Source organism: Aquarana catesbeiana, linkage group LG02 (assembly GCF_042186555.1).
Source record: "Aquarana catesbeiana isolate 2022-GZ linkage group LG02, ASM4218655v1, whole genome shotgun sequence".
Classification (NCBI taxonomy): Eukaryota; Metazoa; Chordata; class Amphibia; order Anura; family Ranidae; genus Aquarana; species Aquarana catesbeiana.
In genome coordinates, this window is record NC_133325.1 from 10748013 (window position 1) to 10763256 (window position 15244).

Consider the following 15244-nt stretch of genomic DNA (forward strand, 5'->3'; position numbering starts at 1 on the left):
CAGATGATTGTATAGACTGAGGTGTGTATGGAGGAGGTCCATGCAGATGATTGTATAGACTGAGGTGTGTATGGAGGAGATCCATGCAGATGATTGTACATTGTACTGATATGGTGATAATCTCTCCCATATTTCAGCTATGCCTATGAGAAGGGAGAGGAGATCTACCTGGAGTGTCAGTTTGTCTTTGACCTGGAGGTTCCCCAGTCCTTCCAGCCCAGCGTGGGAGACGGAGAGGTGGAAGAGTTTTACTTGTGGCCATTGGAGAAGGTGAGTGGTGGGAAATGATGGTGGTTCATGGTGGAGGGGACTATTTCTGAAGATCTCCATTGCCTCATTTACATAATTTTTATCATGGAGGTAATAAGACATACATTATCTTTACATGATAACCATGACATCCTATAGACCAGTGGTCATCAACACCTGTCCTCAGGGCCCACTAACAGGCCAGGTTTGCAAGATAACTGAAATACATCACAGGTGATCTCATTTGTTGCTCAGTGATTGCCGTATTCTAGTCTGCATCTCCCCCCAAGGTAATCCATAAAACCTGGCCTGTTAGTGGGCCCTGAGGACAGGGTTCATGGCCGCTGCTATAGAGAACATCTACTGTACTTCTTGTACCATTCTCCTTTTAAATGTAAAAAGCCTAATACTTCTTCCTGTTCCTCCAAGATCTGCACCGTGCGACCTGCTGAGGCCAATATATTCACCACCGGTGCAGAAATCCCCGACTGGGCTCTTCTTTCTCTACATTCCTTCCTATAGAGAAGCTACTGGAGAGCACCATAAATGGGCTGTTCATTGGGGTGAATGGAGATTGGGGTGGGCATGTGTGGAAGAAGATCCATGAATACAATGCAACTTCTGCTTGGCCATGAGAGTTCTGCAGCAGCCGATGTTCAGACCACAGTGGGCCACAAAGTGAAGATCTCAGAAACAGTTGTTTGGACCCCAATGGGCTGCACAGTGAAGACCTCAGAGACAGTTGTTTAGACCTCAGTGGGCTGAACAGCAAAGATCTCAGAAACCAATGTTTCTTTCTCGAACATCACGGGACACAGAGCCACAGTAATTACTGATGGGTTATATAGGTATCACTGGTGATTGGACACTGGCACACCCTATCAGGAAGTTCAACCCCCTATATAATCCCTCCCCCTTGCAGGGATACCTCAGTTTTTACGCCAGTGTCTTAGGTGATGGACGTGTAAAGATGTCCTGTGCTGAGCTCCAAAGGGAATATCCTAAGATCCTATACTGGGGCAAGCCAGGCGAACCGGATCCATTCAAAGTGTCTTTTCATGGCCGAATTGAATGGTACCCGGGCCTCGTGTCCGAAGAAACGAGGTTTTACCCGTAATGCTTCTCTTTTTAGAGAGCTGGACCCCGCAGATCAGAAAATGGCTTTAAACTTCCTAATTTCTGGCGAGGTGCTTTACGGTCCCAGAACTGTTGGATCCCCCTACTGATGGGGGCCCCAGTCTCTGACGGTTTTTTCAAACGGAGCCCACCGTGAGAGGTGAAGATTGGGTCTGTGTAAACGGCACCCTGCGGCTGGATAAGGTAAGAGGAGATTCCACAGAATTTTTGAGTTCTAGTGGCTTTTCTCCTTTAAGGTAAATGCATGCTATGCCTATTGTGACCACCGGGGGCTGCTAAGAGCACAAACCTACACATGCTGAATGTCTGTCTCAGGTGTTGTAATCGCTGTGTATGTCCCAGCGTATCAAGCAGGCTGCAAGCAGGTAAGGTGGATGGGGGGATTTCTCATGTTTGAATGTTCCCCCCCAGGCTAGAGAGGGGCCACAGGGGTCTAGAAAGTGGTTATACCACCCGGGCTCTGTGGCCTAATGGCCACCATCTCTGAAGATAGCCGTTCAGGCAAATCTTGTTACCAGTCTCCCTCCTCCCCCCCCCCCATCCCCAGCCTTTTCTCCAGAGCATGACAGGAGAGTCGGCAGTGCGGGAAGCGCTCGTTTTTTTCAAAACTCGAGGGGGGGGGGGGCGGTAGAGGAGGGGGCGGGATGTCCGCACAGAGTGTTTAGACTCCCACTCAGGCCAGCTGCAGGCTATTAAAGGCACTCTGTACAGGTGCACTCAGCCTTCTGAGAGACACAGAGCTGACGGTCGCATGTAAGGTGGGACACAGGCATTCTCCTAGGCAGCATTTACTGAAGTAACACCAGACTGAGCATTGGGTAGCAAGGCTTTTAGCCAGACTACATCGCTCAGCGGACAGTGTTCATTTGTATACCTCACACCTTGTTGCTTTGCACTATGGGTAGAAGAGGTTCAAGCACCCCAGGAACCAGAGACACTAGGGGATCTCGTTCAGGTTCTGAGGGCCCCCTGTCGGCAGCATCCTTCCCCCCTAAAGATGGGCCAGGGACGGCTAGCCAGGGAGAGCCATCGGGGTCAGGGGCTACACCTGCTTCTGGCACTTCAGCCCCTGTATATATTACACAAGAGGTTTTTTCCTCAACCATTAATGGTCTAGAGGAAAGATTAATGGCCGTGATTACGTCTTCACTCAGTGGAAGAAAACGCACTAGGCTTTCCTCTGTTCCCCAAGACCCTCAGACAGAGGAGCTCTGGGATAAAGGAGATGAATCCCTTTCAGAGGATCGGGATGGGATGGATGATTCCTCTTCGGAGGATTCAGGTGGAGAGGGACCCTCTGCGACTTCCCAAGAGGAGAAAGTCTTAGTGCAGATCCTCACTGGATTGGTCCGCTCCACATTTAAGTTGCCCATACCTGAAACTGCTAAAGAATCCTCTTCTGCTTTGGGGTCACTGAAACCTTTCCAAGCAGCACATGCTTTTCCTGTTCATACTTTACTTGAAAAGCTTATTTATTCTGAGTGGGATCACCCAGACAAACGTTTTTTTCCGCCGAGAAAGTTTTCAACACTTTATCCGATGGAAGAAAAGTTTATTAAAATGTGGGGAATACCAGCTATTGATGCCGCCATTTCCTCAATAAATAATAGCCTGACTTGTCCTGTAGACAATGCTCAGATGCTCAGGGATCCTGTAGATAAACGGATGGAATCCCTATTGAAGGATGTTTTCTCCTTAGCAGGATCAGTGGCCCAACCTGCAATAGCAGCGATTGGAGTCTGTCAATACTTAAGAGACCATGTTAAGCAGGTCATCAAAGTATTACCTGAACAGCAGGCCCAGGGGTTTGCTAACCTTCCAGCGGCCTTATGCTTTGTGGTTGACGCCATTAGAGATTCTATCGTGCAAACCTCCCGTCTTTCACTGGGGTTGGTGCATATACGTAGAATCCTATGGTTGAAAAATTGGTCAGCCGAAGCACCATGTAAGAAGCTACTGGCTGGGTTTCCATTTCGTGGTGCAAGGTTGTTTGGAGAGGACTTGGATAACTATATCAAGAGAATCTCTTGTGGGAAAAGCACTCTCTTACCTGTCAAGAAGAAGAGTAAGCGTCCCTCTTTCAAACGGACTCTTTCCCCAGCGCCGGGGGCTTCAGCCTCCAGGCAGTCTCGACGGCCGCCTCCATCGGGGTCCAGAGACAAGAGTCAACCCCAGGGACAAAAGAAGTCCTGGGGAAAGAAGCCTACTAGGCAAAACACTAAGACCTCTGCATGAGGGGGCGCCCCCGCTCACTCGAGTGGGGGGAAGACTGCGACAATTCTCAGAGCTCTGGCAGGAGGACTTCCAGGACAGATGGGTAGTCTCCACGGTAACCTTAGGGTACAAGCTGGAGTTTCAGGAATTCCCTTCTCCTCGGTTCCTCAGATCAAATGTTCCCAGAGACCCAGAGAAGAAGCAGTCGATCCTTCTAGCGTTAGAGCGACTTTTGTCGCAGGAGGTCATTATGATAGTTCCCGCAAAGGACCAGGGATTGGGCTTCTATTCCAACCTTTTTACGGTCCAAAAGCCAAATGGGGATGTCAGGCCCATTTTGGACTTAAGGGATCTGAACCGATTCCTAAGGATTCAATCCTTCCGCATGGAATCAATTCGAACAGTAGTTCCCACCCTGCAGGGAGGAGAATTTCTGGCATCAATAGACATCAGAGATGCATATCTGCATGTGCCCATTTTTCCTGCTCATCAGAAGTTTCTGCGCTTCGAGGTAGGAGGGCGCCATTTCCAGTTTATGGCTCTGCCCTTTGGGATAGCCACTGCACCTCGAGTGTTCACAAAGATCTTGGCTCCTCCTCTGGCCAGATTAAGGGCTCAGGGTATAGCTGTCATAGCATACCTAGACGACCTGCTCTTGATAGACCGGTCGGTAGCCTCTTTGAATGGAAACTTGAGGACCACGGTCAGGTATCTAGAACACCTGGGTTGGATCCTCAACTTAGAAAAGTCTTTCCTAAAACCAGTAAGAAGACTGGAGTATTTAGGTCTGATTATAGATACAAGCCAGGAGAAAATATTTCTACCCCAGGCAAAGATCACTGCTTTGAGAGAGCTGATTCTGACAGTAAGGACCAAGAAGGGTCCCTCAGTCCGCCTTTGTATGAGGCTACTAGGGAAGATGGTGTCTTCATTCGAAGCAGTTCCCTATGCTCAGTTTCACTCAAGAATGCTGCAACACAGTATTCTGTCGACCTGGAACAAGAAGGTTCAGGCATTAGACTTTCCGATGCACCTGTCGCATGCGGTGCGTCAGAGCCTCAATTGGTGGCTCATACCCGAAAACCTGCAGAAGGGGAAATCCTTTCTACCGGTTACCTGGACGGTGGCAACAACAGATGCCAGTCTGTCAGGTTGGGGAGCAGTTCTGGAACAGGCTGCGGTCCAAGGAGTATGGTCCAAGACAGAGAGGACCTTACCCATCAACATTCTGGAGATCCGGGCGATACATCTAGCTCTAAAAGCCTGGACTATCAGGCTACAGGGTTGTCCGGTCAGGATCCAGTCCGACAATGCCACATCAGTGGCTTATGTCAATCATCAGGGAGGCACCCGGAGCCGAGCTGCTCAAAAAGAGGTGAACCAGATCTTAGTCTGGGCAGAGATGCATGTGCCATGCATATCGGCAGTTTTCATCCCGGGAATAGAGAATTGGCAGGCGGACTATCTAAGTCGCCAGCAGTTACTTCCAGGGGAATGGTCTCTGCATCCCGACGTCTTTTGGGCCATATGCCAAAGATGGGGGGTTCCAGATGTAGATCTCTTTGCATCCCGATTCAACAAAAAGATAGACAGATTTGTGGCAAGGACAAAAGATCCTCTTGCATGCGGGACGGATGCGTTGGTGATTCCGTGGCATCGGTTCTCACTGATTTACGCATTCCCGCCTATTCTGCTACTACCACGACTCCTTCGCAGGATCAGGCAGGAAAGGAAGTCGGTACTTCTGGTGGCCCCCGCTTGGCCCAGAAGGACTTGGTATGTAGAAATAGTAAGGATGACGGTAGGTTCCCCGTGGACACTACCGGTACACCCAGACCTGTTATCTCAAGGTCCAGTGTTCCATCCTGCCTTACAAACGCTAAATTTGACGGTTTGGCTATTGAGACCCACGTTCTGAAGAGTCGTGGGCTCTCAGGTCCTGTCATATCTACCTTGATTAATGCAAGGAAGCCAGCTTCCAGGATGATTTATCATAGAGTCTGGAAGGCTTATATAACCTGGTGTGAATCCAGAGGTTGGCATCCCAGGAAATATGTCATAGGTAGAATCCTTGATTTTCTACAGATGGGATTAGAGATGAAGCTGGCCTTGAGTACCATCAAGGGCCAGGTCTCGGCTTTATCAGTATTATTTCAGCGGCCACTTGCTTCGCATTCTTTGGTCCGAAACTTTATGCAGGGGGTGATGCGTCTTAATCCTCCGGTTAAAGCGCCCCTAAACCCCTGGGACTTGAATTTGGTCCTGGCTGTGTTACAGAAACGGCCTTTTGAACCAATAAGTCAGATTCCTTTGGTCTTGTTGACAAGGAAATTAATTTTTCTGGTGGCCATCTCTTCTGCTAGAAGAGTATCAGAATTAGCAGCTCTTTCCTGTAAGGAGCCTTATTTGATTATACACAAGGATAGAGTGGTACTACGCCCTCATCCTAGTTTTTTACCGAAGGTGGTTTCTGATTTTCATTTAAACCAAGACATTGTTCTACCTTCCTTTTTTCCAGATCCCTGTTCTCCGGAAGAGAGATCTCTACATTCGTTGGATGTAGTAAGAGCAGTTAAGGCCTATCTAGGGGCAACTACTCAGATCCGCAAGACGGATGTTTTGTTTGTGCTGCCAGAGGGTCCCAATAGAGGACAGGCAGCGTCAAAAGCTACCATTTCTAAATGGATTCGACAGTTGATCATTCAAGCTTACGGTTTGAAACAGAAGATTCCTCCGTTTCAGATCAGGGCACATTCCACAAGGGCTATTGGTGCTTCTTGGGCAGTGCATCACCGGGCCTCTATGGCTCAAATCTGCAAGGCCGCAACCTGGTCTTCAGTTCATACATTCACCAGATTCTATCAGGTGGATGTGAGAAGGCATGAGGATATCGCCTTTTGGCGTAGTGTGCTGCAGGCAGCGGTACAAGGTCCTCAGGTCTGATTGCACCCTACTTGGTCGTGGTTCCCCCCCCTCAGGTAGCATTGCTCTGGGACATCCCATCAGTAATTACTGTGGCTCTGTGTCCCGTGATGTTCGAGAAAGAAAATAGGATTTTTTAAAACAGCTTACCTGTAAAATCCTTTTCTTTCGAAGGACATCACGGGACACAGAGGTCCCACCCCTCTTCTAATACACTATATTGCTTGGCTACAAAACTGAGGTATCCCTGCAAGGGGGAGGGATTATATAGGGGGTTGAACTTCCTGATAGGGTGTGCCAGTGTCCAATCACCAGTGATACCTATATAACCCATCAGTAATTACTGTGGCTCTGTGTCCCGTGATGTCCTTCGAAAGAAAAGGATTTTACAGGTAAGCTGTTTTAAAAAATCCTATTTTTGACCTCGGTGGTCCGCACAGCAAAGGTCTCAGAAGCTAATGTTTGGACCCCAGTGGGCCGCACAGCAAAGATCTCAGAAACCAATGTTTTAACCTCAGTGGTCCGCACAGCAAAGGTCTCAGAAACCAATGTTTTAACCTCAGTGGTCCGCACAGCAAAGGTCTCAGAAGCAGATGTTTGGACCCCAGTGGGCCGCACAGCAAAGATCTCAGAAGCTAATGTTTGGACCCCAGTGGGCTACACAGTGAAGATCTCAAAAGCAGATGTTTGGACCATTGTGGGCTGCACAGGAAAGATCTCAGAGACCACTGTTTGAACTCCAGTGGGCTACACAGCAAATATGTCAGTGGCCATTGTTTGCAGCCCAGTGGACTAGACAGCGAAGAGCTCAGAGAATGATGTTTTGACCCTAGTGGGCTGCACAGCAAAGATCCCAGAGACCAATGTGTGGACCTCAGTGGGCTGTACTGTGAAGATCTCAGAAACTGATGTTCGGACCCCAGTGGGTCACACAGCAAAGATCTTAGAGACCGATGTTTGAATCCCAATGGAGTGCACACTGAAGATCTCAGAGACCAATGTTTGGACCCCATTGAGCTGCACAATGAGGACCTGAGTGGTCATTGCTTGGACCCCGGCTGGCAACACAGTGAAGATCTCAGAATCAGTGAAGATATCAGAGGCCGATGTTAGGACCCCTGCGGGCTGCAGAGTGAAGATCCCAGAGACCGATGCTTGGCCCCCAGTGGACTGCACAGGGAACATCTCAGAAGCCGATGTCTGGACCCCAGTGAGCCACACAAGGAAGATCCTCAGCCCTGTGTATGCTCCAACTAGAACCACTTAGATCTTACATGGGCTTTTTATTTACTCCAGTGGGCAAAGGGAGCATCAGGGGAGGGGGCAGCTAACAGAGTGTAAATATCTGCAGCTGGGGGGGTAAGGAAACACTGGAGATGAGATGGGTGTCCTCCAAACTTAACAGCTGCAGGTCAGGCCATTCACTGCCCCATATCACAGGTATACAGAGGGGTGGGATGCTGGTGATATAAGGGCCCATATTTCATCAACATCATTGGCTAAATATGAGCATGTGTCCATATAAGGGCACTGACATCATCAGAATCCCACCCCTTTCTTTTACATGTGATACGGGGCGGGGAAAGACTAGACCCGCAGCTGATTGGGGTAATTTTTATGTTCAGATTGAGTTAGTGGGATGCCTGGAATTAGGTCTAGTGGACAACTAAGTCAACCTGTTATCCTACAAATCTAAATGAAGCTCTGCTGGGTGAGTGTTTCCTGTGACAGCACTGGGACTGTGTGTGGTTGTAGGAAAGGCATAGAAAGGTGACCTGTCTCCGTATCTACAGGACAGAAGCAGGTAAGCCTCTGCAGTCTTAGCTGATCTTGGAGGGGATCTTGCAGCAGTTTTCTGTTTCTTGTTGTTTTACGGAGATCCTCTCTATGTTTCAGGTGCGGGAAGCCATCGCCACAGAGGAGTTTAAACCCAACTGTGCCCTTGTGGTCCTAGACTTTCTGCTGCGGAGAGGACACGTCCAGCCTGACACAGGTACCTCTATGGATTGGAGAAAGGGACATGCCCAGTCCTTATAAAGGATGACTCTAGGTGATGGTGGAATAATGGGCATCCTTCCTCACACGTTCTCATCCTCTGCCTTGTTGGTTGTCTGTGTGGCCCCTTTTATCCGATTTCAGGGCATATAAAAGTGTAACCAAACCCAAACTCTAAAATATCATCTACAGCAGCTTCCCAGACCTTAGATGTGGCGGCTACATTCGTTTTCTTTTTAGTTAGGTATTATCATTTCTTTGAGCGTTACAGAAAACAGAAAAGAAAAAAGAAAAGACATTTTGGTAGACATAATAAGGTGGTGGACATTTGGTGAACATAGAAGGAGAAGTAGACACCTGGTAAATATAATAAGGCGGTGGACATTTTGGGAGCATAGAAGAAGTAGACATTTGGTACACATAATAAAACGGTGGACACTTGATGAACATAGAAGAAGAAGTAGACATTTGGTAGACATAATAAGGCAGGAGAAATTTGGTGAACATAGAAGGAGAAGTAGACATAATAAAATGGCGGACATTTGGTGAGTATAGAAGGAGAAGTAGACATCGGGTAGATATAATAAGGCGGTGGATATTTGGTGAACATAGAAGAAGAAGTAGACATTTGGTGGACATAATAAAGTGGTGGACATTTGGTGAACATAGAACTAGACATTTGGTAGACATAATAAGGGGGTGGATATTTGGTGAACATGGAAGAAAAAGTAGACATTTGGTAGATATATTAAGGCGGTGGACAGTTGGTGAGCATAGAAGAAGTAGACATTTGGTAGACATAATAAGGTGGGGGAAATTTGGTGACCATAGAAGAAGAAGTAGACATAATAAGATGGTGGACATTTGGTGAGCATAGAAGGAGAAGTTAACATCTGGTAGATATAATAAGACGGTGGACATTTGGTGAACATAGAAGGAGAAGTAGACATAATAAAATGGCGGACATTTGGTGAGCATAGAAGGAGAAGTAGACATTTGGTAGATATAATAAGGAGGTGGACATTTGATGAACATAGAAGAAGAAGTAGACATTTGGTGAACATAATAAGGTGGACATTTGCTGAATACAGCAGGAGAAGTAGAAGCCCAGAAAGTATCTCTTCAAAAATGTTGAAAAAGAATGCAGTAAATAGGTGATCAAATAAGCCCAAGGGGTAGATTGTGGAGCCATTATGGAGCTAGGATAGTTCAAACATGGAGAGAAGTGGGGCTGTGTGGTCCATGCTCCATCAATGGCTGCCACTGTCTTTTCTACTGGGCCTTCCAGATCTGGCATCTTCCCTTTTCAGCCTTTGGTCAACCACTGATGATGTAAGTGTGTGTTCTGGAGCTCCGATCCCAGGAGTACACTGAACTGTGAAAACCTTGATTGGACTGATACATTCTGCTGCATGCTATCATTAGATATCTTTTCATTTTAGCTTTAAGCAGCTTTTTATCCCTCTGGTGCGAGTATTTCATCCCGTGTTTTCCTCCTCTCACGCACCTCCCCTGGTTGGAGCCACCTGATATTCCTTTGCCGTTATAAAATGTGTATGTGTTTTGTATATGTGCTGCACAAGTACGCAATAAAACGCTCTGGTGTGGGAGGGGCCTAAAGTGCTGGCCAATTCCAGCTAAAATACGTGACAGCTGAAAAGTTGTGAGCCAACCTTCAGTATAACCACCTCCTCTACCCAGCATGCCTCAGTTTTGAAAGCCTTCCTAGGAGGTTGGATGGATTTTCTTCACCCTTCTAACCAAGTTTCTGCAGGTCATTGCTGCCTGAGCTGGTCTCTGTATAGCAGCTTCTGGATCTCCGGTTTCCCGGCCTAATCTGGAATGTGACTTCTAGACACTGGGCTCTGCATTCTGGTGCTTTCCATACCTGTCTGTCCAGTGCTTGTTAGCTGCGGAGCACTCTCCAGGTGCAGAGCCATGGCACAGGCCCAGCTGTGACCCGGTCTCTGAAGACCCACTTTTGAGTAAGGCCAATCAGGCAGAAGCGCTGGGAGCTACCTCACCATTTACATCACTGGACACCTTTTAAAAATTCCCACCACTCCCAGCTTTACTGTGGTAAGGGTTAAGGCTGATGGACTGAGCACTGACATTATCCAGTGGGTTATCAGGGTGATCATTTGTGTGCCCAGGACACCCTTTTTACCCCACAGGTTTACCCCTTGTGTCTGACACTTCTTCAGTTCAGTCCCTCACTATCTTTCTTGTGCTACTGTACAATATGATATATCTTCCTGGGTTCCTTGCACCCTGGGACCCCTTGTCCCCTGTCTAAGTGCTTCTGCAGTTGGACTCGATAAGGTACCAATAGGGGCTCCCACCTCTTTCCACAGGAGAATTCTATATCTTTTGCCATGGTAAACCTAAGTCCAGAAGTTCAATCTTGTTCTCTGGAACAGATGGTTCCCTCCTCGTTGAGGATCCCAGTGTGAGTTGGACATCTTAGGTGTTGCAGGAACATAACCTCCTAGAAGGTATAGAAGTTCCCCCTTTGATAGGTCAAGGGACCTGGTCCCTACACTGGATGACACTAAGAGTACTGCTTTCCCTGCACTGTCTTGATTAGAGACAATCCATTGGAATCTGGCTCTCCTCAGTGGATGGCCTCTGCACTAAAGGGAGAGGTTTACAAATCAGGTGCTCCTCATCTCCTACACTGCAAGAAGATGGTCCCTGTAAGGGATCTCTTCTCCCCTGGCTTGTCAGCAGGCAAAACACACTGAGTACCTGCTGGCGGTACCCCCTGTTAGGGATAGAGCAAATCTGGAAACATTCATGGGACTCGATCACCTGGAGATAAGTTACCCCCCATGGCTAATCCGTGGTCTCTTGAGGATGTTCCTTCAGATCCCTTCCTTAGTTCTGCCCTTAAACGGGTGAGTGTTCTTATCAGTATGGCTAAGGTCTTTTTCTCACTTATCAGGTAGTTCTTCCACTTGTGTTGGTGGGTTGCTGGTTCAGACCTGGTGCTCCTCCAGTGTCATTCTTCTTGGCATTGATCCCTTCTGTCCTGGTCTTGAGCATTAGGGTGACCCTGTCTTCTTCGGTTGGTCATTGGCATCTTCTCCTATTATTTTGAAAGGGGTTTCAGATTCGGGTGTTGATCCTTCATGTATTCCTGAACTGTAGACAGTTCTCAGTCCCTTCTTATGGGCCTATCGTTGGCTTTTTCCCACATCTCAGTCAGGACTTCTTCTGGACATTCATCCTGTTTCTGATGTCCTGTGTTCCTCAATGGACAAGAACAAGGATAAGATTTTTGTCATTTCTATAAAATCTATTTCTATGAGTCCATTGAGGGACACGGGTCCTATCCCTCTGGGGGTTTTTTTTTGCTTTGGCCTTAATACTGCTTTTTCACAAAACGGAGGCATGCTGGGAAGAGGAGGGGTTATACAGGCTGACACATTATTGGTTTGCCGGTGTCTCCTGTAGGCGGCACTATAACCTGTTTTATGAATTCCTGCGTCCCTCGGTGTACTTGAAGAAATAAAAATCTTATTTGTTCAACTCTTCTCTTTCCTGCAGAGAAGTTCTACACGAGGTTTGTGGAATTGCTGCACGCTCCACTCTGATTGGACGGAGATATCATAAAACACGAAGATGGTTCTCCGAATTCAAGGAACAGCAGAAGAGAAGGAGATGGTGGTGACTTCTAGGCCACGCAATCCGTTATTACAGCCATAGAGACTGAGGCTTTTCTACTGCAGCCGTCAGATGAGAATAATCTTCTTAGATTTTCTATAGAGAGCGCTAAACTGACCGTCAGTCTGTCTTCTAATAAAAGAGATATTTTATTCACCTCCGGTGTCCCCTGTCTCCTTCCTCCCCTCCATTCCCTGTAATAGAAGAGGTATTATACCCCCCTCTCCGGTGTCCTGTGTCTCCTACCTCCCCTCCATTCCCTGTAATAGAAGAGGTATTATACCCCCCTCTCCGGTGTCCTGTGTCTCCTACCTCCCCTCCATTCCCTGTAATAGAAGAGGTATTATACCCCCCTCTCCGGTGTCCTGTGTCTCCTACCTCCCCTCCATTCCCTGTAATAGAAGAGGTATTATACCCCCCTCTCCGGTGTCCTGTGTCTCCTACCTCCTCTCCATTCCCTGTAATAGAAGAGGTATTATACCCCCCTCTCCGGTGTCCTGTGTCTCCTACCTCCCCTCCATTCCATGTAATAGAAGAGGTATTATACCCCCCTCTCCGGTGTCCTGTGTCTCCTACCTCCTCTCCATTCCATGTAATAGAAGAGGTATTATACCCCCCTCTCCGGTGTCCTGTGTCTCCTCCCTCCTCTCCATTCCCTGTAATAGAAGAGGTATTATACCCCCCTCTCCGGTGTCCTGTGTCTCCTACCTCCTCTCCATTCCATGTAATAGAAGAGGTATTATACCCCCCTCTCCGGTGTCCTGTGTCTCCTTCCTCCTCTCCATTCCAAGTAATAGAAGAGGTATTATACCCCCCTCACCGGTGTCCTGTGTCTCCTACCCCCCCTCCATTCCATGTAATAGAAGAGGTATTATACCCCCCTCTCCGGTGTCCTGTGTCTCCGACCTCCCCTCCATTCCCTGTAATAGAAGAGGTATTATACCCCCCTCTCCGGTGTCCTGTGTCTCCTCCATCCCCTCCATTCCCTGTAATAGAAGATGTATTATACCCCCCTCTCCGGTGTCCTGTGTCTCCTTCCTCCTCTCCATTCCCTGTAATAGAAGAGGTATTATACCCCCCTCTCCGGTGTCCTGTGTCTCCTTCCTCCTCTCCATTCCATGTAATAGAAGAGGTATTATACCCCCCTCTCCGGTGTCCTGTGTCTCCTTCCTCCTCTCCATTCCATGTAATAGAAGAGGTATTATACCCCCCTCTCCGGTGTCCTGTGTCTCCTTCCTCCTCTCCATTCCATGTAATAGAAGAGGTATTATACCCCCCTCTCCGGTGTCCTGTGTCTCCGACCTCCCCTCCATTCCCTGTAATAGAAGAGGTATTATACCCCCCTCTCCGGTGTCCTGTGTCTCCTCCATCCCCTCCATTCCCTGTAATAGAAGATGTATTATACCCCCCTCTCCGGTGTCCTGTGTCTCCTTCCTCCTCTCCATTCCCTGTAATAGAAGAGGTATTATACCCCCCTCTCCGGTGTCCTGTGTCTCCTCCATCCCCTCCATTCCATGTAATAGAAGAGGTATTATACCCCCCTCACCGGTGTCCTGTGTCCCCTACCTCCCCTCCATTCCCTGTAATAGAAGAGGTATTATACCCCCCTCTCCGGTGTCCTGTGTCTCCTACCTCCCCTCCATTCTCTGTAATAGAAAAGGTATTATACCCCCCTCTCCGGTGTCCTGTGTCTCCTACCTCCTCTCCATTCTCTGTAATAGAAGAGGTGTCATACCCCCCCTGTACAGTGTCCTGTGTCTCCGACCTCCTCTCCATTCCCTGTAATAGAAGAGGTATTATACCCCCCTCTCCGGTGTCCTGTGTCTCCTTCCTCCCCTCCATTCCCTGTAATAGAAGAGGTATTATACCCCCCTCTCCGGTGTCCTGTGTCTCCTTCCTCCCCTCCATTCCCTGTAATAGAAGAGGTATTATACCCTCCTCTCCGGTGTCCTGTGTCTCCTTCCTCCCCTCCATTCCATGTAATAGAAGAGGTATTATACCCCCCTCTCCGGTGTCCTGTGTCTCCTACCTCCTCTCCATTCTCTGTAATAGAAGAGGTGTCATACCCCCCCTGTACAGTGTCCTGTGTCTCCGACCTCCTCTCCATTCCCTGTAATAGAAGAGGTATTATACCCTCCTCTCCGGTGTCCTGTGTCTCCTACCTCCCCTCCATTCCATGTAATAGAAGAGGTATTATACCCCCCTCTCTGGTGTCCTGTGTCTCCTCCCTCCCCTCCATTCCCTGTAATAGAAGAGGTATTATACCCCCCTCTCCGGTGTCCTGTGTCTCCTTCCTCCCCTCCATTCCATGTAATAGAAGAGGTATTATACCCTCCTCTCCGGTGTCCTGTGTCTCCTTCCTCCCCTCCATTCCATGTAATAGAAGATGTATTATACCCCCCTCTCTGGTGTCCTGTGTCTCCTCCCTCCCCTCCATTCCCTGTAATAGAAGAGGTATTATACCCCCCTCTCCGGTGTCCTGTGTCTCCTCCATCCCCTCCATTCCCTGTAATAGAAGAGGTATTATACCCCCCTCTCCGGTGTCCTGTGTCTCCTCCATCCCCTCCATTCCCTGTAATAGAAGATGTATTATACCCCCCTCTCCGGTGTCCTGTGTCTCCTTCCTCCTCTCCATTCCCTGTAATAGAAGAGGTATTATACCCCCCTCTCCGGTGTCCATCCAATGTGTCCCCAAACCTGTCCCTCCAATGTGTCCCCAAGCCTGTTCATCCAATGTGTCCCCATGTCTGTCTATTCAATGTGTCCCCAAGCATGTCCATCCAATGTGTCCCCAAGCCTGTCCATCCAATGTGTCCCCAAGCCTGTCCATCCAATGTGTCCCCAAGCCTGTCCATCCAATGTGTCCCCAAGTCTGTCCATGCAATGTGTCCCCAAGTCTGTCCATCCAATGTGTCCCCAAGCCTGTCCATCCAATGTGTCCCCATGTCTGTCCATCCAATGTGTCCCCAAGCCTGTCCACCCAATGTGTCCCCAAGTCTGTCCATGCAATGTGTCCCCAAGTCTGTCCATCCAATGTGTCCCCAAGCCTGTCCACCCAATG

The 15244-nt window shown here is 48.4% G+C and overlaps 1 protein-coding gene across 1 annotated transcript; it reads left to right on the plus strand.

Moving 5' to 3' along the window:
• Window positions 1-137: 137 nt before the first annotated feature.
• Window positions 138-12339, plus strand: LOC141129596 (uncharacterized; the record flags this gene model as incomplete). Its single annotated transcript, XM_073617695.1, is given in 3 exon segments — window positions 138-270; window positions 8419-8515; window positions 12067-12339. Coding segments are annotated over 3 exon segments (277 nt in total), but the record flags the coding sequence as incomplete, so codon positions are not given.
• Window positions 12340-15244: the final 2905 nt, after the last annotated feature.